The sequence below is a fragment of the Meleagris gallopavo genome, chromosome 2 (assembly GCF_000146605.3).
Source record: "Meleagris gallopavo isolate NT-WF06-2002-E0010 breed Aviagen turkey brand Nicholas breeding stock chromosome 2, Turkey_5.1, whole genome shotgun sequence".
In the NCBI taxonomy this organism is placed as follows: Eukaryota; Metazoa; Chordata; class Aves; order Galliformes; family Phasianidae; genus Meleagris; species Meleagris gallopavo.
In genome coordinates, this window is record NC_015012.2 from 55,290,324 (window position 1) to 55,312,638 (window position 22,315).

At 37.1% G+C, this 22,315-nt stretch overlaps 1 protein-coding gene across 4 annotated transcripts; it reads right to left on the reverse strand.

Moving 5' to 3' along the window:
• Positions 1-3,114: 3,114 nt before the first annotated feature.
• On the reverse strand, positions 3,115-21,784 carry NKAIN2 (sodium/potassium transporting ATPase interacting 2). 4 transcript variants are annotated; one of them, XM_031552490.1, is made up of 4 exons: positions 21,648-21,784; positions 20,042-20,101; positions 18,736-18,936; positions 3,115-3,439 (listed from the first exon to the last, which is right to left on the reverse strand). In XM_031552490.1, exons 3-4 carry the CDS (start codon positions 18,901-18,903, stop codon positions 3,356-3,358), a joined length of 252 nt encoding a protein of 83 aa, XP_031408350.1. In that variant the 5' UTR covers positions 18,904-18,936; positions 20,042-20,101; positions 21,648-21,784; the 3' UTR covers positions 3,115-3,355. The 4 variants fall into 4 exon arrangements, with proteins under 4 accessions (XP_031408350.1, XP_031408349.1, XP_031408351.1 ...); XM_031552489.1 differs by having other exon boundaries at positions 21,642-21,784; XM_031552491.1 differs by lacking the exon at positions 20,042-20,101.
• Between the last annotated feature and the right edge of the window lie 531 nt (positions 21,785-22,315).

The following is a 22,315-nucleotide window of genomic DNA, read 5'->3' on the forward strand; positions in this document are numbered from 1 at the left end:
TTCTTTGTTTTCTGCAAAACCAAAAACCTTATTGTCATTAATTGCTGAAAGTTTGTACGCTTTCCTGCAGCTAGTGAAGAAAAGTGCCTGCTCATATTCCTATGAAGCACAGAGCTGACTTCTCTGGGACAGCCCTTTTCTGACAGACACAACACATGGCTTCTGCAAGCACTCAATTATGTTCTCAAGACATGAAATTAGAATTTCAGAGGCTGTCATGAGCAGACTTGAACCGTTTAAATTTTAAGTATTTTTGGAACACAATTTCTTTTTAGATTTACAGTATTTATAAAAAACTTAAATGACAACACAGATGAAGGAGATGATATGATTTTAGAGGTGGGTCTTTTACACAGAAGAGGCTGGAGATTAAGGTAGGAGCATGAATTAAAAAATTAGAACAAATTGTTCTTGTCAAAAACAAGTAAAGACAGCTTGTACCATACAGGTTCTTCTAGCCAAATATTTCATAACTCCTAATAAAACCTTTGACTGATAAGACAGTCACATAAGAAACAGGACGTTTGGTAGCCTGTGAAAGGATGTTGTATCTTGTCAAAAGAGTCCTTGATTCTCACAGTTTAAAAGGAGGTTTTCTCATAGTCATTCAGGCATCCTCGCTTCCTGCTTCAGAGACTCCATCTCTTGGAAATAACCTGTGAGGTCCCATATGTTTTTCTGAGAAGTTATCAGGCCCCCACGAGAGGGTCCTCCATTCCCATCTCCTGTCTGATGCTGGAAAACCTAAGGGGAATAACCTCTGCAATCTGCCAGAAATTGTTTTTCTGAAATCAAGGACTCTGCTTCAGGGAGCTGCAATCTACCATACTTAGAGGAAAATTACTTTGCTAAGTACAGTGTTTTCTTCTCCTGAAGAGAAGGCTACTTCACTTCTCCATGTTTGCCCATGATTCTCCTCACAGAATGGCTTGTGGGAGTTTAAGCTTAAATATTTTATTAAAAAGCAAAATCTGGAACACTTCTTCCAATAGGATGCATTGTGAAGGAAAGGAATTAATGAGAAAGTAATTTTCAGAGATTTCTTGCCATTGCAACAATAGCAAAACTTTGCCAGAACACTAAGTAAGCTATGGTTGTTGTTATGTTTTTCAGTATCTTGAAAATAACTAGCAGGTCTCCTAGCTGATATAGCAGATTCATTAATTATTTGAAACATTCCTTTAAATTCATTAATCCGACAAATATTGTGCCCTCACTATTGCTTTACAGAGGGCAACAATTTTGTACCATTTTATAAACTGATAAAGTGGCATCCTTTGCATAAAAGGACTTAGTATCTAAATAATATGAGATGTATACTGTGAGAATCCTTTGTTTTTTGGCTCAAAGCTTGCTTCCTGAGGTATTTCTTGTGATAAGACTGACTTGTCTAGAAGATGAGTGATGGGTGTTGCTGTGTGGCAATCAACATCACTGTGTGGCTGTTTGCCTTCGGAAGATAGTGCTCAGGAGTGTTTATGGCGGAAGATCTGGCCTGTGACTAAATAGCTCCAGCTTGGTATGGGAAAATTGGGGAATGATACCATCATGTCCTGTGAAAAAAACAGGATGCAGATGGGCATCCCTGCTCCCTCTTATCTGCTGGCAAGGCCCGGAAGGTGGGAACAAAATTGTTTCTGCTGAGATCCCAAAGCCAGAAGCTGCCACTCCAAGGAGAGCTGACTCAACCACTTTGGATTTGAGCTGTCACTCCAAAGGCAGCTGACTCGACCACTTTGAAAGCATTGAAAAGGGGCCAGCATCGCCATGGTCACCGTCGTCGTGGTTGTTGCCGTCGTCGTGGTCAGCAGAACAACAATGCCCGATGACCCACCACTACTGAAGATCAGTGACTGAACTACAAACCATGCTGGATCCATGGTGGTGACTATCTCCCTCTTGCTGCCTACAAAGACTCCTTGTTTCTTCTTTTTTATCTTTTCTATCGCCTCCTTCCCTTCCCTTCCCCATTACCCTAATTCATAATAATGTCCATCCTCCCTTTCCCCATCTCCCTAATTAAGATTTATAATAAACTGGTCGGACCAACATTTAAACCGTTGTTTCTTAATCTCACGCTGGGTATATAATATTAAAAGAACCTCATCTCCCTCCTATAAATCGGAGCGAGACATATATGCAGCAAAGATTACATAGCAAAAATGCTGAGAAAAAGGATTTGTCATGAGAAGAAGATAACAAAGAGTTTCAAAAAGGATTTTAGAACAAAGAAAAGTTGCTGATTGGTAGGAACTATTGGAAAATGAACTGGGAGTCACAGAACTAGGAAGAAGTTAAAGGTGATCAGATGCAGAGTGATTTCCATAAAATCAAGACTATGAAAAGTTTCAAGGAAGAACAGAAGGCTTGAAGATGATTTAACAAATATTAAAAAAGTGTCTTTAATGTGCTACAACAAAAGAAACATTTTGTAAAGATATTAAACACTAGATGTCCACATCAAGTCGTAGTTGACCTCAAACAACTTCCAAGTAGAATGAAGGATGTTTTCATGTCCACTTTCTGTCTGAGGAGTAATTTTAAGTGAAACACGCTACAAAATTTTAGAACAAAAGTACTGAAGGAATGGTCTAAGATTATGTCGGCTTCTGCCAAAAATCTATATTGCTTAACATCTATTTGTACTTCAAGCCCCAAATACTCTTGCACTATTGAAATTCTCTAATGTCTCCATGGAAACTTGATAGTTCCCAGAGGTGGAAGGAAGATATCAGTGCTGCTGACAGTATTTTTACTCACGTTGTTTGGGCAAAAGATGTATTTCTTTGCCTATGCTGAATGTAAGATTTTGAAATGTTTTACATCAAAATTATGCAAAATTTTACCAAAAAGTGTACTCCTAAGGTAGAAAATTTTACTAAAAAGCAAAACAAACTCTGAAACATTAGGATAATTAGTACACAGGTATTCAAAGATATCAACAAACAGACAACATTTGGAAAAGCAATTACTACAGGAAAAATGTGAGTCTGTAAATGTAGCACATATTGCTTTCCTCTGCTTTTTATGTAATCGGTATCATTAAGCTACATAATGACACCAATTATTTAAAAATTAAGCACACAATACTGCATACTTTGTATTTATTATATTCAGATGGAGTTGCTATCTGCAGCACTTCAGGGCCAGACATCCTTTAATAAATTCCACATGTGCCTTCAGTATTTTCTCTAGGGTTGTATTTTTTTAATGCTTAGTCTTTTAGCGGGGAATCTCAGACATAAAAAATTTAAAAGGTCAATTTTATGATGAAACACGTGAGCCTGGATATTCTAAATGGTACCCTAGACTGTAGAAGCTAATTGCTTTTCAACAGAAGAACTCTCTTAAGTGCTCACAATGGAAACAGATTCATATGAAAAGCAGGATGCATCTCCTCTTCTTCCAGGCCTGCTGGGACTTGTCGAGATGAGTGACGCTGTAAAAAATGGAAATCACCTGGAGCCTGTTAATATTATAATCAAGTGAAAATACTATTTTTACTGTCTTAATCCATCTGTCTGTATGTCTCCACTTCCAATCACTTGCTTAGTCATAGTTTTTTATTATGGAGCTGCAATTGAAATAATTAGCTCTATGAGCATTCCAAATCTTGGAACTATCAGGTACATTCCCATGGTAGTCTATTTATCTCTGTAGCTTTCTTACAGTATTTTTTGTCAGGAAGGAGAGCAAACAAAAGCCCTATCCGTCACAAAGCATAGCCAGAGTTCCTTTGTGCATGGAGGTCAACTGAATGACGTCCAAGTTTACGTTAACAGACAGCAATTTTTGCAGTTGCCATTTATGATGAGGATACAGAAAAGTGAAACAGACATACTGCATTATGGCAACTCATGTAAAGCTTGCTAATATTTAATAGATGATATCTCATGTTAGTAGAATGCGAATGTAAACAAGCTATGTTAAATGTATAAAAATCTGTATTATATTATGGCAGTTCTACAATCTGTTGCTATGTGATATTTACTTATTTTCTGATTTCACCTTAAATGACATTTGATAAGTGATCAAAGTAAGAGTCAGCAGTTCTACCCAGTGAAATCAAATAAAAATGGTATCAACAATCATGCAGTAACAACTGAAACTAACAACACCAGCAGTAGTTTTTAATGTACGATAAGAAAATGCTAATTAAGCGAATGTAATGCTTTCATATTTCAGTAGGCTGGTCATGCAGAGAAATGTTGAATGCTTTAACCACTCTGATGTTTACCTTTTGCAGTAGGATTTTCATGTGAAACTTCAATTTCTGAGACATTTTGAAAAACATTTGATTATGAATTTCAACATCAATTTGTGTAACTGTTGTGTATAGAACAATGATAGAATCTAGAGTTGGTATAATTTTTTTTCACAAATAATCAAGGAGACTCATAAAACTTATTTTGAAAATTTTCAGTGCAATGGATTTTTGAAGGGAATTATAGATAGTGGAACACAATGATGATTCTTGGATACCTTCCTAGGATATTAAAAATTGTAAAAAGACTTAACTTTTCAGTCTCAATTAACCTCTGTGTTCATATGTAAAAACAGGAGCTAAGACTCAGTTAATGTACAACAATTTAGCCCCCAACCCAGCACTTAGAAGAAACAAAACATTAACCTACTCTCTATTAGATTCTGAAATGTCTTAGATGGTAATTATATCTTTCTGGATCCTAGCATGTTTTCAGAGGCTCCAAACACCACTTGTAGTTTCCTTGCTAACAGTCTGTTAGGGACAGAATAAAACTTCTAAAAGTCTTTGGAAAATTGTTTTTAATTTCAATTAAGTTTTGTTCAAACACTTGAATTTAGAGAAAGAATTATGACTCTTCTCAATAATCTACGCAGTGGCAAAAAAATAACAAAAGTGCCACAGAATCAACCCATGAGGAAGTTAATGGTATAATCACTTCTCACTCTCTCTTCAAAATTTCCTCTGAGACCTACTCAAAGCAGGAAGCTTTGAGTAGGAGCTCTATAAAGAGCTATGATCAAATACAACCTCTTGCTCTTAAATGTGTTACGGTTCAAGAAGCCACCTTTGCCAAGTTCACTGCAAAGTTCAGAGATGGTCTGAAGATTAAACTGCCTGAACTAAACAATGTTCAGATACCGGGCATTAGTTCAGTCCACTAATGGTAGCTGTCATCTGTGGCTGCCCATTGTCTGGAAGTAGATGGGATTCATTTTGTTACACTGAAAGTACTCTAATGTTTGTATGTATGCAGTTGAGATTTTACATCTTGACCACCACCTGAGGTGATTACCAGTAAGGATGTAAAAGAGTAATACCTTCATATGACTTTGTAAACAAATTTGTTGATTTTTTTTTCAACTTAAGGACAATTACACATAGAGAAAACAAAAAACTTGTTCCTTCTCTTGCCTGTGTTCTTCTAGATTGTCATTGTTAAAATAAGTTCAAGGAGGCTGAACAGCTTCTCAGAAGGAGCATTTTTGGACTGAGAACACAATGTGCTGTGGTAGGATCTTCTTCATCTCTGATTTTTCAAAGTGGTAGGATTAGATGACAATTATTTCAGGTAATTTTTAGGCTTTCATAGTCACTGTGAATTTTATGGCTGCAGTACTGTTTCAAAGCTTTGAAACTGAAAAAGCAATAAATACTGCTTACCTATATTTTACATAAAACAAATATAATAATTTTAATGACACTAGCCTCTTTCTATCAGTCAAAGCATCACAAATTATAACACTGTAAATGTGCAGAAGGCTGTGAAAGGACATGGTGCTTTAGAAAATGATAATATGTTTAGTTCATGAAGTTTACATTGCTGTAAAATTTTCAGCATATTCTGATCATTGCAGCAGAGAAGAAAGAAAAAGGAAAAAACTGTTTTCTTTTGACAGACAGTGATGTTAGCAATTTCTTTGCAATATACAAAACCACTGAAACCTAAAATGCAGGTACAGGCAGAGCACAAAACAAAGATATAGGAGATTAATGCTTTTAAGGATGAGATTAACTTATGCAGTGTGTAGCAGAAAACGTTTGCAAGAGTTCACTGCAATCTTTGAAATATATATGGGTTTATCCATTCTGTACGTTGATATCTAGCCACAGCAAAATTTCTGCAGACGTCTAATAGAAAATCAGGAGGCTGCCATCTCAAAATGAGGTGAGCAACACCAGCTGATATAGCAAATGCCAAGTGGCTATTAAGCAGCGCAAGCTACGCAGGACTTGCACAGAAAAATACCAACCCTCTCCTCCCATTTGTATCTGAATCTCTGGAAATTAAATCGCTTCCTAAAAGCAGGGATGGTGAAAATAGTCTATTATTCCCTGACAGACCACAGAGTATTGTTCATATGGACAATCTATTTTGTATAGGTGAGCTGCAGAAGCAGTAAATCCTATTAACCTGTTCAAAGTCAGATGAAGACATTTAGAAAACAGAACATCTATTACACACTGTGGTGAATGAAGACTGTATCAAAGAAAGTTAAATGAATGTACCATCTATTCGTTTACGTACAATCGCAACTGGAAAATCCCCCAAACTCTCCTATTACATGCTCTTATCCTTCAGGATATTAATTAGATCCCCCATTCTAACTCGCTGACCACTCAAGCACTGTCCTCTGTTATGTCAGTGCTAATTTTCTGGATAAAAAAAAATCAATTTCAAGCTATCAGCATTTCTGTGGAAAATGCTTATGCTTATACTATAGTTTTACTAACGCACATTTCCTTTACCAAAACCATATGGCATTCTGTGTGTACAGACCACTCTGGAGATTTACAGTAATTATGTCATGATGTGCTTATTGTTATGGATTCAGCAGCCTTCCTGCATCTCTACCTGCCTTGTTCAGGAGCAGCTGCTAGCTTCAAGCTGTTGCCTGCCTCGAGCAGCAGAAGCTGAATGATGAAATGCTTTCCAGGAAAGACATGTTTTGAAGCAGACATACTGACAATAAACCAATTCACTGGGGAAGCATAACATTGACTGGATAAAAGTCGAGTAATGATTCTATGATAATTTACTGAAACTGGGTGCAATTTGCTTTAAAATAAAAATTCCCTCTGCTGCTGGTGTTGGACTTAGAGGCCTTTAACAGATAAAAGTGTGGCATTTGCTTTTATGAAGTAACTGATCTTTAGAGATTCATTAAACCTCATTATTTCATCTTATGCATAAGTGACTATTAATACTAACTCACTAAACGAGAGGAATGGGAAGAAGAGTGTTGTCAGAAACAAGGCTCGACAGTCCTCTACCATGCTTTTTCTTTGCTCATTGTGACTGAATACACTGAATTCACTTGCAAAGGAAAGCCTAAATCTTATAGTAAAATGGGGAGCACTTAAGATGAGACTGGTTAATATACTCCTCAATTCTGCATCTGGTTTTCATTATAAGCAAGGAGTAAGCATTCAGGCCACCTGCCTCCAGCTTTAGTGGGAGCTGCTTGTTGAGGAGCCCCAAGGGATCCATCCTGCTGTTGCCTGTTGTGTAGCCATTTCCCAGCAGAGCACATCTTTGACCAATTTACCTATGCTGGAGGCAGGAAGATTTATCTCCCAATTTTGTTTTCCTAATATTCAGGAGGAGAACATGTGAAAAGGGAAACAGTTAACTGATTAGGAGGAACAATAGGAGCAAAAATGTCAGAGACTGTGCTGCTCTGCTCTTATTACACTGTCCTTGCTGGAAATGGCAGCTATTAATATTTTATTGACTTGAACCTCTAGGGTAGACTCCAGATGTCACTATTTGATCTTTGTCTACATATTAGGAAATATAAATGATGTTGTGTCAATGTTGAATTCACATCTATGGCAACAGTCATTATTGGCAGACAAATGCCCCTATGATTTTGTAGATCCTTTATTTCCTCAGCTTGTGACTAATCCCACGTGACTGATCTGTTCATAAAAACCCCAGACACCCAAAAATAAAAATAAAGCAGAGGCAAAGTCCCAATGCTTCATTTTTCATTTGTATATGTCAAAAATTAATTATTTCATTTGTACATTTTGGGAGAGACTGGAGGTTAAGATAACAGTGCTCAAGGCTAGCATTAAAAGAATGATGTGTGCTGGGAAAAAATCTGCTCTATTGGTTATGAAAACAGGAATCGCTTTATGGCAATCACTTTCAAGCAGTAGGAAACAGAAAAACTGCTGTCTCAATAGTACAGCATTTTAGCTGAATGATACTGCTAAGGAAGACATTTGATAGTCTCCCCGAAACACATCAGCATTGTGAAAATATGCTGTTTAACTGTCCAACTGGAGCTGAATGTAACATCTATTAAAGAAGTGGTGAGAGTTGGCTGATGTTTCCTGAGCATATGTGCAAAGACAGATTATCTCTGATTTCAAGAGACAGTAATTTTCTTTACTTGGATAAAACAATGATGTTTTTCAGTAATGAGTATTACCTGGAATTTAAAATCTGTTATGCATGTGAAAGTTTCAGCAAATTTATAGAAAAAAACATTCTCTCCTTAACTGCAGCACTGTAGAAGTCAGAAGAGCTAAAAGTCCTTAGGATGTGTCTGCAGAGAATTATACTCACTGTACTGCATAGACTTTCATGTGCTACATGAGTGGTAGAAAATTGAGAATTTTTCTACAAATAATGACTCCATGTTACTAGGTTATAATTCATGTTCCTTTCTTGGACACCATGCTCTGGACCAACAGCATGATTCAAACAGTAGCTACAGATCTGGCTAACACTGATATTACTGCAGCTCCAGGTATCTCAGATCTTATGTATGCAATTCCCTTGGCATGGTGAATGTACAGAGGGGTACTAACAAATGAAATAACCTAGAGACTGCCTTCTGGCCTGGAGGCCAAAAGGTATGGCATAGCTTTTGCTCACACAAATAAGCTCTTTTCAAATCCAGAACAAGGCAAGCAGACTCGAACTGTGTGTAAGGATGCTCCCTGGTTTGCACAGCCCCTGCCCCCATGCTCTGCTGTTGTCTGGGCCAGATGAATGACATTGACTGTAGCAGGTGGTTAACTATCTCAGAAAAAATGAAGTGAATGCGCAGAGCCCAAGGAGCTAGCTGAGAAATCTAGCAGGAAGCCAGGTACTACGTTATTTTGCACTTCCTGCACATTAGATGAAGTTCATTGTCACTGTCATATTAGGACAAAACAGTTTAGGACTGATGTATTTTCCAAGAGCCTGGTTTCTTCGGAAAATTCCTAGTCAGCCGACTTCTGAGATTGCAATGAGAAACCTCAATCAACAAAAATATTAGGAGCAGTTTTCTGATCTTGCTTTCTTGACCCTCCTAGGATACATACTCCAAGGGTCTTAGGGCATATGGTTATAACAGAAAGTTAGGTACTTTCTAGAATGCAATGGACTTGTCACATAGTCTTTGCTGGGAAGTAGTGAAAAAAATTTACAAAGTACATAATGTAATAGTACTTAATGTTCTTATTTTACACGCTCATAAAGTACACCTAAATGCTTCTAAGATTTCTACTTTCCTTAGGAATATGTAATATTTTTAGTGGAGTAGTTAGTTACACCAAAAACAACTGAATTGTTTTATAGAAAGTTAGAATTACATTGAATTTTAGAAATTTAGTAGTCGATACAGGTTCAGTTGCAGTTGCTGTAAGTCACAGAGCACACATTATTTGTCTTTGGAGAATATGGAGTACAGAGTGGATTTTCTGTACTGTGGCATTATGACCAGGATTGTCATGATTGAAACTGCACAATAGGTAATTTTACATTTTCAGAGATAAATCTATACTTTCATGTACTCAGAAAGCTGTGCTACCAGCACACAAAAGTGAAACATGAAGTACATTACATAAAACGGAATAGACAAGTTTCAACAGATATGTGAAACCCTTGCCTGGAAGACAGCCAAAGCATTGGTATTTTCTGCATTTTTGGAGGGTGAAAATATCTCCGTACCAAAGTCCTTCACACACATTCAGGCAAGATTACCTTAACTCATGAATTGAGGCTACTTTCTTTCAGAATGGAAAATGTCCTTTATGAGGTGTTGAACAAAATGACAAAATATGAGCTTTCACTTTTGTGTATGGGAGTATAAGGCAGTACTTTAATGTTATAATACTGAGCAGAGAAATGCTGGGGTAAATTCATACTGTGGCTTTTTTTAGACATTTAAAGAGCAGTGTTCCATTTGATGATTTTTGCCATAACAATCAGCTCAGGAAAGGGGTTGGTGAACCTAGCAGTTGACTACAGGTTTTCAATATGAAAATGGATTTCTTACTTTTTTTTTAATTACTTAAGATTACAGAAGCTTGTGATATTATTGTTATTCAGCTTAATATTATTCTTACATCTAAAGCAAGTGTAATTTTTTTTTTTTTTACTATGCAAACTCACTTACATAGAATATCCGCAGAAAGAAAATGGACAAGGCTCTTTATCCAGAGTCTTCAGAAGATGCAAAACCCAAAAAAGATAACCAAAACTACATGAAATGATCCTAAATTCAAGGCTTTTGAGCTGTATATAGCAGGAAGTGGTTTACTTCAGCACTTTCACTAGAGGAGTGTCATAAAATCACAGCAGAATTGTGCTAGTACAGAAGCTGAAGAATAATTTAAATCCCAGCTGTACAAGGAAGAAAATCAGCGAGCCAGCAACACCAGGTAACACAGCACCACCAGCATCACAAAGCCCCAAGACAGCCATGAGGCACTGAACCTGGGGAACTGTAATCTCATTGATGCATCATATGACTACTTATCCCTACAGGCCAAATCAGAGTCCCCCGTGTGAAGGAATACATATAAGATAGTCAAAACAAATTCTCAGGAAACTTCCCTCTAGGCCCCACAGTAATGACTCTAATGTTCAGCTCTTGATAATCAGAACTCTGTTCCTGACCAAATCACATTCACCATTTGCCTTTGCTTGTGTAAGAGGATCTGTGAGAGTTGGAACTGCTTCTTCCAGTCTCAGCTCATGCTGGTGCTGGTGCCTTTCAATCCATAAAGCAAATGAACCTCAGAGAAAATCCTATGTGTACTGGCCTTGTAGCTCTATTTAAAGCTAAGTTGGAGGAAATTTGTTTTCAGAAAATTATCATGCAACTGAGCTGTGTATGAGCCCAGTTCATTAAGGGAAGGGAAGCTTCTAGGGAAATGAATGGTACAATTTTACTTACAAAGCTCCACGCTCATTAAAAAACAGTTTATGCTTTGATGTGTACAATTCTGTTTTCTGCAAGTATTGGTAAAGAAATGCAGGTAAAATATGATAGAAGTAACTACAGAGAACATGTGTAAGCATAAAGATAACTTAAAATAATCCTTCAAAACTAATGGCATACTCTAACATTATTGTCAAACAGAGAGCAAATATACTCTACTCTGATGTCAAAGATACCTGAACCTGATGTTGCTCCTCTGCTAACACAGTACAACAATGTTATTAAAGTAGCACTTTAGAACAATTCATATCCATTGTACTGATTTTGCCCAATCTTGCTGTGAGAAAACAGTCTTTCTTAAAATACAAATCTGTATCATTAAGAATCAAATTTACTTCAATCTCTGTGTTGCCCTAGAAAGGAACTCCACTTTAATTAAATAGCGTTATTTTTTCCCATTAGGTTCAAAGAGTCAAAACTTGATCACATGAACTCTTGTCTCCTTTCTTACCTATAAATACTCTTACCACTATTCTACCACAGAAGAAAGCAACCATCGTGCAAGGTATGTGATGAGTATGCATATGCAGAAGAGGTCAAAAGGGCAGCGGGGGAAGAAAATGAACAAGAGTAAATCTGAGCGAGAGCTTTTGTGTGCAAGATGTGCTTCCAGAACAAATAAAGAGTTTTGTGTTGTCTAGAAAGCAAATAAGGCATCAGGTTTTTACTGCAAAAAGATTTAATATATGCTACTCATGATCAACACAAAAGAACTGAGGAATGGGAAATTAAGAATCCAATGTCAATTTACTGCTAAGCATATCTGACACATACATATTAAGCATATCTCATTATGCATATTTGGAGCACAAAAATGGGATGTGCTGGATAATTATTAAAACCCAAAGCTTATATCAAGCTGTGGCACTTCCTAAAAGATAAATGTTATCCATCTGAACTCATTTGGAGACCCTTTACACAGTACAAGCTCTCAGATGATCCCTGGCCCTGAGCCTTTGTAGCTCTGACAAAAGGACCCAGGCATCTACTTTTCAGCATCTCAAGCTGGAGTCTCCAGTGCCAACTAATTTTTTGTTTGTTTTCACTCATGAGTATTTTGGGACTCAGAGAAACATCGTCTTGGTCCTTGCCTCAATCCTAATGGTATAGCTACTTTTATTTTTCATGCAATTCTGTGACTCCCTCCCTCTTCTCCCCTATTTCACTCATTTGCTCTGCTCCTGTCATACAGTCTGTCCTAATGAAATATGTGCTTATATATATGATTTACACTCATTGCGCACTTCTTTTAGTCCTGTTCTGTCATTTGCTGGAATCTCTAGTGGAACTTCAGGTCTTTCACTCTGCTCAGGTCTTATCAATATATTCCTCCTCCCCCCAAAAAAGAGAATATACTTTTCCCTACAGAACTCTCATTTTCCTTTTCTGCTCTAAACACTGTAATGTACAAGAGCACCATTTCTCTGGCTTCTGCTGTTCTACACACCCTCCTCATCACTCACCCAGTAAGTCTACTTCCATCTCTCCACAAGGACATGAGACTATAACATCAGCTGTGCTATGCTAACATTAAGGTTTTTGAGAGTACCTCATTCTAATTAGTATTAATCCTTCAGAGAAGCAGAGACTGTTATGCTTCTCTGTTCTTCTAAGACCACTTTAATGTAATACTTGATTACTTTGCAGTGTTTTAATGGAATTATCCTGTCAACATCTTTCTGGGGTATTTAGGAACTATTGTTTATGTAGTACAGAAAAAAATTGGCACAAGTTAAGCACCCTGCCAAAGGTTGTACTGTAAGTCTACAACAAAGCAAAGATTTTGAAGCTGGCGTCCTAACTGTTTGGCTTTATTATTGCCTCTTAATAGCACTGTTATGTTTCATGATGCTTTAAATCAATCTGACAGCATTGTAGCTTGGAAGGTATTACAACACAGACTTTGCAGAATACCAAGCAGTATACATTTACTGTAACTAGTATGGATGGTTAATTACATATTACAAATTTTAAAGCATGAAATAATAATTTGAATGATTGCATAAAGCATACTCTCAGGAAGGAACAGAAAGGAATTAAGACTAATGTACAGAACATAAAAGTGAGTGAAAAAGACCACTACGAATACGGTCAATACTTTCATGTAACTGTTTACTTAAGGTTTTATTTATTTGGCATGTAAATTATCATCAATAATATAGATACAGTATGTAAGAAATGCTTGTCCCCCACTCATTTAACTGGAATAATGTTGCACACTTCATCTTTACAATGTCTGTATTACTACGTTGGTTGCTCTGAAAATGATGCCTCCTATTTATTTCTATAGAAACAACAACAAAGAGCATGGTAACACCATTTGATAAAGCAAATTCTCAGCTACAAAACACCATTCCTTTACCTAGTCACCACCATTAGCTATGTATTTTCATCATCTATATGCAAAAGCCTGTATGCCATGCTTGTAAAAATCTGCACCAGTAGAGGTAACCCAGTGTTGCTGCCTCCACTACTGAAAAACATCACTTACTGCCTCACTGTGCTCACATCCACTATTTGGTCTCCACACACATTCAAGAAGTGTCACTGAATATCAGTGGGTGCCATTTTTTCCACATGAAGGTATTCAGTGGCATGCCTTTGCTTCATACACACTTCGACATCATTTTGTCAGACTGGCCCTCTGCTGCAGTCTGCCACATGGGAACAAAATGTAATGGAATATTGGTGGGAAGGTCACCCATATTGGTTATGACATCGTGGGCAAACATAATGAAATAGGAGGCATTGCTTCAGAGCAGCCTTCACAAAATCAAATTGGCTGAGGTGACTCCTTCACATTAGTCTTTTTCCCATAGATCAGTCAGTTAGTTCCACTCAAATCAATAGACTTGTGAGTGGGTAAGTGAGGAGTGAAAGACAAGCATAATAAATTCTTTAAATCCTGTGTTGGCAAATAGATATATAATTCAGTCAAACTTATCACCATGGCTGATCTTTTATTTGCATATTTTGAGAGTTTTGATCTACAAATGGATTTTAATTTGTCTACTTTTAAAAGCAGCCTTGTGGGAGTGGGGGCAGGTCATACATAATCAAAGCACTGAACACAGGCAGAAGGAAGATGTAGAGAAGCTACAGAAGCTCTGCTTCTGTATGAAATGCAATTACCATTATTGTAATTCTTTTTACCACAAAACAGCCTTACTATACTGGGTATCATCCACATTCAGAGGTTTTTTGAGAGATGTAATGGATCCCTATCTATGCAAACGTTACAGTCTTATAAACTGAACATGAACAATTTAAGAATGCTTTTCTCACTGCAGCACTTGGGAAGAAGCAGAAAGAAGAAATGACTTTTTCAAGGACATTATGGTAGGCTTGGAAACAGAACCAATTGATCTGAAGCACAGCTCAGGGCCTGAACTGAAATAATTTCCACTTGCTGTACTAAGATGAGTTCAATAAAAAGCCCAAGTGAAGAAAACTGTACACTGGATCTGTAGCTAGAATATACATTGATGCACGTCAGTACCCATGAGACTGTGAGCCTGAGACCTTTTCTTGGCCACAGTATCAAAAAAAAGGTGCATTTTCTATTAATACATAAAGCTCATGCCCTCTTTAAGTACTGACATTACATGCCAAGGTTAGCAGGGGTGTACAGTCTTCACTGTACCTCCCCAAGCACTGCCTTCCCATGTTTTTTCTCCTGCATTTCTCCAATTGTCTGAGGATTGGTGGGAACTTTCATTCAGTCTTCACTACATACATAGTATGCAGAATGCAACTCAAATTTCACAAAACAGTACCAAATAAAATCTCCATTAGTACTACTGGCCTCATTCTTTACCTGGAAAAGTCATCTCCAGAGATTAGTAATTTATCTATCCTAGAAAACCCAAGAGTTCTGAAAATGAAATAGCTTCTCTGATGTAAGCATTGAGAATCAATATCCATTAAAGTCATAAGGACACTTTAAAATATGGAACAAATGAGCATCCAACTCATGCCATCAGCAGACCAATTAATTTTGGTAATACATAGGCATACAGGACAAGCTGTGGTCTTCACAGAGAACTTCAAATGGTCCAAGTACTCAGATGTCACAGCTTTGCAAATGAAATATTCCTGGGAGAGACAAGTAAAGGAGAGGACTTGGCCTACTATGTGAGCACAGGCTGCAGGGACAAATGGGTTTGTGCAACAAGGCAAATTGGTTAGCCATGGCTGAAGTGATATATTTTTTGCCCATATATCAGCACTGTTGATTAAAAATTACTGTTGGCAAAATTCAGTGACACCTCAGATATGAAGCCATTACCTTCTCAGACACATCTATGGCATTCACCAAGAATTGGGGAGGACAAGAATCATTCAAAAGAAATACTGTCCCCACAGTTTTTACCAGACCTCTGGGTTTCACACAAAACTGAACAGAAATCCTACCCTTAGCAGTTCTGTTCAGTTCAAAACAGCTGCCTGCTGCAAGTGGTGTCCTAAAAGTATGTTTACATATTTTGCATCACTGCAGACTGCAAAGCTGCACTTCACATAGATCGTCATTCTCCACTTTCTCCCTTTCTCACTCTAAGCCACACTCTTTAACTTACTGGAAGAAGGTCATAAGACACACAGATAAAGTGATAGCACCGAGGCTCAGCTCAGTCTCAAAAGAATCATATGGGAGGTATTACTATGGAGCACGAAAGGGAAAGCATGGTGTGTGGCACTGACGTTTTGGTGGTGAACTCTTTCAGAAAACTCCCATGAAAACATCACATCAGCGGAATGAAAATCAGTGCAATTAAAGAAATAAATCAATTCCACAAAGATGAATCTGTTAGAGGCTGAGAAAGATGTAATGTACTGAAATGGGAATGGCTGCAAGACAAATATAACTGTGCATTATTTTTTTCTTTTCTGATGCAAGGATTGGTTGATACAGCTCTGTAAAGGCTGTAGTCTCTCACCAGAACCACTAAATAAAGTGCTGTTTGGTAGGAGACAAAGGAGAGGTTGTGGCTGCTTTGCAGCCCCCATTATCATTGTGGATTGTTCCAACCTTGCCTTTGCATACACAAATGCTAAATAACCAATTCAGGAGAATTCTCATTTTATCAGAGCATTTCCTAGCACATATTAAATCTCAAATATTTTTCCCAAATTTGAAGCTTTTCTAAGCAACAAATGTTCAATTAGTCAAAGCATAGAGACCACCAGCCACAATTTTCTGTTACTTCTGCAATGTGGGCTGAAGTAGGAATTTTATCCAGTCATTTATTTATCCTGAGCAAAACCCACTCTGCAGAAGCAAATCATCTGTGTACCATCATTTCTGGCTCTCTTTAGTCTTTAAGCCAGGTATTTTGCAATGAACAATACCACTCTGCATGCTGATGATTCTTCTGAAATTTGGGACCATTTAACCTTCTAGTTGTCTTAATTACTACATTTTTTTAGGCAGTAAAATCAAAGAAAGTTCTACAAAATTCCACCCTTAGAAAACTAAAATCCTGTGCTTACTTGCACAATTAGCAGTAGCATTTGGATCATTTACAATCTGGTGGTTTTTGTTTTCAGGGAGATATCTGGGGAGATAAGGTGACTAGCAGACAATAAATATTCTGTACCTCCGCAGGAGAGTCCATATGCAATTCTTGAAATATTACACGTCTAACTAAAGTCTTCCTTTTTAGAAAGTATAAATAGTGGAGGATTTATAACTTTTATTTTAGCTCTTGTATTCCTTCCACTAAGTATTCCACAGCAAACACCACATCTATGTGGAGCCTAACCTTTGGCACCCAGCTTCCATACAAGCTTACCAGCAAGCTGTACAAAATATAAGCAGCATAATGTTTTCAAAGACTGATGTAAATGCGCCTCAGTGGAGACAAATTTCTTTGTAACTTTTTGTCTATAGACAGCAGAAAACATGCTTAAAAAAATACCGCAGTGCTACCAGTCTGTGAAAAAGCCAAGATCAACATTAGCTCGATCATGAACTCACAAATAGAAAGCAAGTAACCAATTTGCAGGTAGCAATTTATAGATTTACAGTTAAAGTGCAAGATCCACTTAAGTGCCCATAAAAGGAAATTGAAAGGAAAGATTAATTTCTTTCTACCAAAGGGAGATAAATCTGGTGCAAGGTTTGGGTTTGTTGAAAGCTAATTTACCGAAAACAAATAAATATGTTTTGTTCCAGCTTTGTGTGATATGTTACTGAGCCACACCAAGCAATTCCTCTCTTTCTCAACACATTTTTATAATTGTGACATTATGCTAGTGCTTCTATTAGAAAAGAACAACGTTCCCACTATCAGACATGTGAAAATATATAAACACCAAAGTTTAAAGAACCAGGTCTGGAAAACTGGCCCATACTATTACTGAGTTGCTCTTTATCTATGATAATTATGTTTGCAGTACCATGAATGGAAATATAAAAATAGTTGTAGCTGCCCGCAGCTACCAGATTACTGACGGTTTGTTATTCTGTGCCATTCTCCTGCTTTGTAAAGACTTTCTTATCTAGAACCACATTTCTGTTTAGGCAGAGACGCACAAAAACCCTTGTTGTACCAAGAAAAGAATCAAGCTTGAACTATATATTCCTTGACTTTTTTGTTCATCACTCATTGCACACCAAAAAAGCCAACAATCCAAACCCAGAATAAAATAAAAAAGGACCAGATATCTTTTTCTGATTTATGATTGAGTTAATAACAATTGCTTGTAAATAATGTTGTAAAGCTATTTTAATTTATTTACTTATTCACTTTGATTTTTTTTGGTACTTGTCTTGTTTTTTGTATTTGCTGTAACTTGCCAAAATTGAAGATGTGATATATCTGGGCAAGAAATTGATTTTATCTTTCAGATCTGCTCAGTGCCTGCCTTGCTAACTACTTGGTCAGGGTCCTTATGCTTTCCTATAGCGGGACCAGCTGAGGTGTATGGAGACCTGGAGGTAGATGGACTTTCAAGTGAATCTGCCACCAAGCTTCACACATGGAACACACACAGAGATGTACTGACACAGAGATATATCTGCCTGAACTCGCCTGTTGTTGGCCATTTACACCTAGACTGAGGAAAAGACAGATAGGGAGGCTGTTCACTTTTTGATTGTCTGGTGGCCATAATGGATGTTGGCAACTGTTCCAATGATTTACATTAACTTCAGGATCAGGATGAACAAATATCCTCTCTCCTTTGCCTGTATGATCCCTCTTTGGACAAAATATTGGAATCTCTTAAGCAGAAGTTTATGTGGTGGGAGTCATGTACCCAGGCACTGGATAAAATTTGTATGCATATCAACAGTTTTATTTGCAGTTACATATATGTTTATCTATATTTACGCTTATCTATATCTATTTTATATATATATATCTACATATATGTACATATTAATTATATATTAAAAATGCCAACATTTAGAGACAGATTTTGTAAATAAAGGCCACAACGCTCTACTTTTCTGGTAGTAAGATTCACCAAGAAGAAAGCTAAAAAGGGCAACATGAGTGAGGGTATCTATTGTACACTTACTGCAAGGAAGATCTGAAGAGAACTGTGAGCCACTTCTATGTACTGATACTCAAGAAAACACCCCGAGACAGTGATATAACGATGATCCTCTGGAGCCCAGTCTGGGGCTGGTGTTACTGAGGTCACGGTGCAGCCTGGTCCATTTTCCATCCACCATGAACGATGCATTGAGATATTAAATGTCAGAATGAGATCTGTTTCCTGCAAAACAACATGGGAAGAATTAATGCTTTGGGATGGTACTCTGGTATTAAATGTCTCAGCTAGAGATTTCACAGTACACTTAAAGAAGAAAAGAACACCAATAAAATCATATCTTCACATGAAAATCAGCTGAGCTTGCCAGCAAGAAATGCAAGTAGCTACACCTTGACAGGAAGAATTTTTTTGAAGCAGAAGAATAATCTTGCATGCCAGGATCTGCTCCCAAACATTATACTAACCTGTACCATACAGTCATTTTACATTATTATCCTATGGGAAATCACAGGGACTGATGGACATGCACATTTCACAGCAACCCTCCTGTGCTCATTTGGCTCATATTTTGCTGGTGCAATCTACCAAACTGTATAAGAGTCCTCAGTATCTGAGACTTTACTATGTGTAAATCATATGCAGTTTTTTTCACATGGACTCTGCAAAGCAGAATTCTTGCAACTCTGTCGGAATATTGGAGAAGGATCAAGAAAAAAGATTCTGTACAGCTGATTAAAAGCATTGCTTCTCTGCAAAGCTTGTCTTAGTCTTCTAAGTCTGTATAGAAATCTGTACAGAAACAGTTGCTATGTGTTGCCTCGTCTACAGACTTCTCAGCTTGTTAAATAAAAGGGCAAAGAAGCCTGAAACCTTCAAGTCTCGTGCAGCTGATATAAGGGATGTAGAGCAAAAGATTCAACCATGCTTTCCACTAAGATTGCATTTATGAATAGTTCATAAAGGATTAATGAATGATTAATATAGATCATAAATAATACTACAGATATGACTTTCATAAATTATACTTGGCTGAACATTACTTGAGGGTACTATACATAGTTATAACAAAACTATGGACTTTGCGGATTCTGTAATAGCCTACAGTATTTACCAACTCTTTATAAATTATTTATGTGTAACCTCATTGTAAAGTGTGACTATCTTGTGCACATGTGCTCAGTCATGCAAAAAAAATTGCTTTTAAGTAGTGTCTTTGCAGAGTCAAATTCTCCCCACACCTAACCTACATTTTTTTTCAGCGTGTTGATGACATTAATAATTAAAATTATCATAAAAATTTAAACTGTAACTATTTCATTAGGCTTACCAAGACAAAAGGAAGAGAATGCCATTCTGTAGCTGATATGCTGTGTCCAAATTTCCCTTCCTTCAGAAAAAATAATTTTTTCAGTTTCACATATTTTTCCTTTTTGTACTACTTCAAGCAAAAGTAACTCTATCCAGAGAGGTTTCGGATAATGACATGACTGACGTATCAGTTGATCTGTGATTATTCTGTAGCACAGCTGATTTTTTTTTTTAAGTTCAAGTTCTTAATTATATGCAAAATTTCGATACATTAAAAAAAATCAATGACTACCCTTCCTGAGCACATCCATGTAACAGATGGCAAGAAGGACTATAAATATTTTTGTGATTTTGTGATTCTACATCCGCACAGCAGCATGATCCAGCAATTAACGTGCTCTGTGAGTAAATATGTATCTTTCAATTATACGAATCATCACAACTAACTTCAGACATTTGAAGATGATTAAAGCAACCGTGAACTTTTGGATAAACAATCCAAATTTTTCAGAAATTGATATATTTACATATGACCGCAAGCTTTCGTACACAATAAACTTTTCCTTTCTCTGTGCCTCTCTGCAGCAAAGCTGCCTATTGTTTCTTGCAAATGAGCTTTTTTCCCCCAACACTCAAGCCAGAAGACTATTTTCATTTCTGTACTCAGGGCTGTTAGAACTCCTCAGTAGTACATTGGCCTTTTAACCTTGCATAAGAAGTTGAAGAATTAGTATCTTTGGAGCAACTTTGCTTTAAGACATCAACTTATTCCTGAATGACAAAAATAAAACTCCATCACATATTCTTAAAAGACTTTTAATTCATTCTAGTTGCCATGGAAAATTCTTAACCTCTAGTCTCTTATCAGAGCAGCAGCATGAATGAATAGAACTTACTGGCATTCTTTATTTTATTATTTGCGATACCTTCAGAAGAGTCATGATGAACTAAAAATATTTTACAAAATGCAGATGTAGTATGAAATATGTATTCCCTAAAAAGGAAAGGGATTAGCTGGCTGGCAGGAACCAGTTGTTATGCATCTGCTAGATGTGTTAAAATGGAACAGGAGGAGCTAAGCAAAGATCAAAACTAGTCTCCAGTAATCACAAACTGTGATTAGAATATTCTAATTCTTCTAAAGACAGCTATGCTTGCTTACACAGGGTGCAGTAGCCCAAAACTTTACAGGTTAAAAACACAAGTGCAAAGTAAATATAATCACACGCTGAAATACTTATAATTAGGTATGTAAATAAACTTCACAACATCTTGCTTTCTTACATCCCAGAATTTATGCCTAGTTGATTTTCTGAAATAATCCACAACATTCAGAAAATTCCTCAAAACATCTTTTCACAATTAAGTTGTATACTGTGACTTGGACTAAACAAGATTGTTTTGTCCAATAATAGTCTTTTAGTGCTAATAAATAAAAAAATCCTAGAGTCTACCAGATCTATATTTTTTCCTGTCTTTGAGCATTCAGTAAAATACTGCATTATTCCCTCTGCTCAAAAAATGGACTGGATACTTGTCACAGTCTTATATCACTTAATTCTTGGTATTAGCAAAAACAAATCTTTCTGGTTGCAGTTGACACAGTGTTAATAGCATACCCATACTTAGTTGTTGCTGAGGGGCTGGGACATATGCGAGACCAAGCCAGTTTACTTGACAGGAAGAGCCACTGCCTTTATGGCACAACAACAGTAGGCAGGGCAGAGCTGAACCAGGACAGGTGCCTGAATTAGGCGAAGGGCTGTTCCATGCTGTGTGACATCATGCAGAAGGCCATAAAGTTGAGGGGAGTTGGCTAGAGACAGCGGCTTCTCAGGGGTTCTGGGGTGTTGGTCAGTGGGTGGTGAGACGTTGTGTTACTGGTGGGCTGCCACTTAGGCAATTGTATTGTGAGCAGGGCATCAGTTAGCAGGTGGTGTGTAATTGTATTGTGGATATGCATAGTTATCATCACATTTCTGTGATGATAAACATTTGTTTCCGTTTTTTTTTTTTGTAGCCTTAAAAAGTATTTTTTATCTCAACTCATGAGTTCTATTCCTTTCCAGTTCTCTCCCTCATCACATCTGGAGGGAAATGAACAAATGGCTATGTGGTGCTGAGCTGTTGCCAGGTTAAACCACAGCACAAATCCTTCTGAAAGCCCACACTTCAAATCTTAACTCTGAATAATGTGGCTGAAAAGGCTATCAAGCAGGGTCGTTATTATATATTGAATTACTTAAAAAACAAGGTAAACTTCAGAAAGCGAAACAGTAAGTGGAGACAATCT

Coding starts and splice junctions, on each gene's coding strand:
- NKAIN2 (XM_031552491.1), bottom strand. CDS start 18,903: ATGCATCGTTCATGGTGGATGGAAAATGGACCAGGCTGCACCGTGACC. Junction 3,440..18,735: donor CTCTTCAGATCTTCCTTGCA/GTAAGTGTACAA, acceptor CATTTTTTACAG/CGTCACTCATCTCGACAAGT.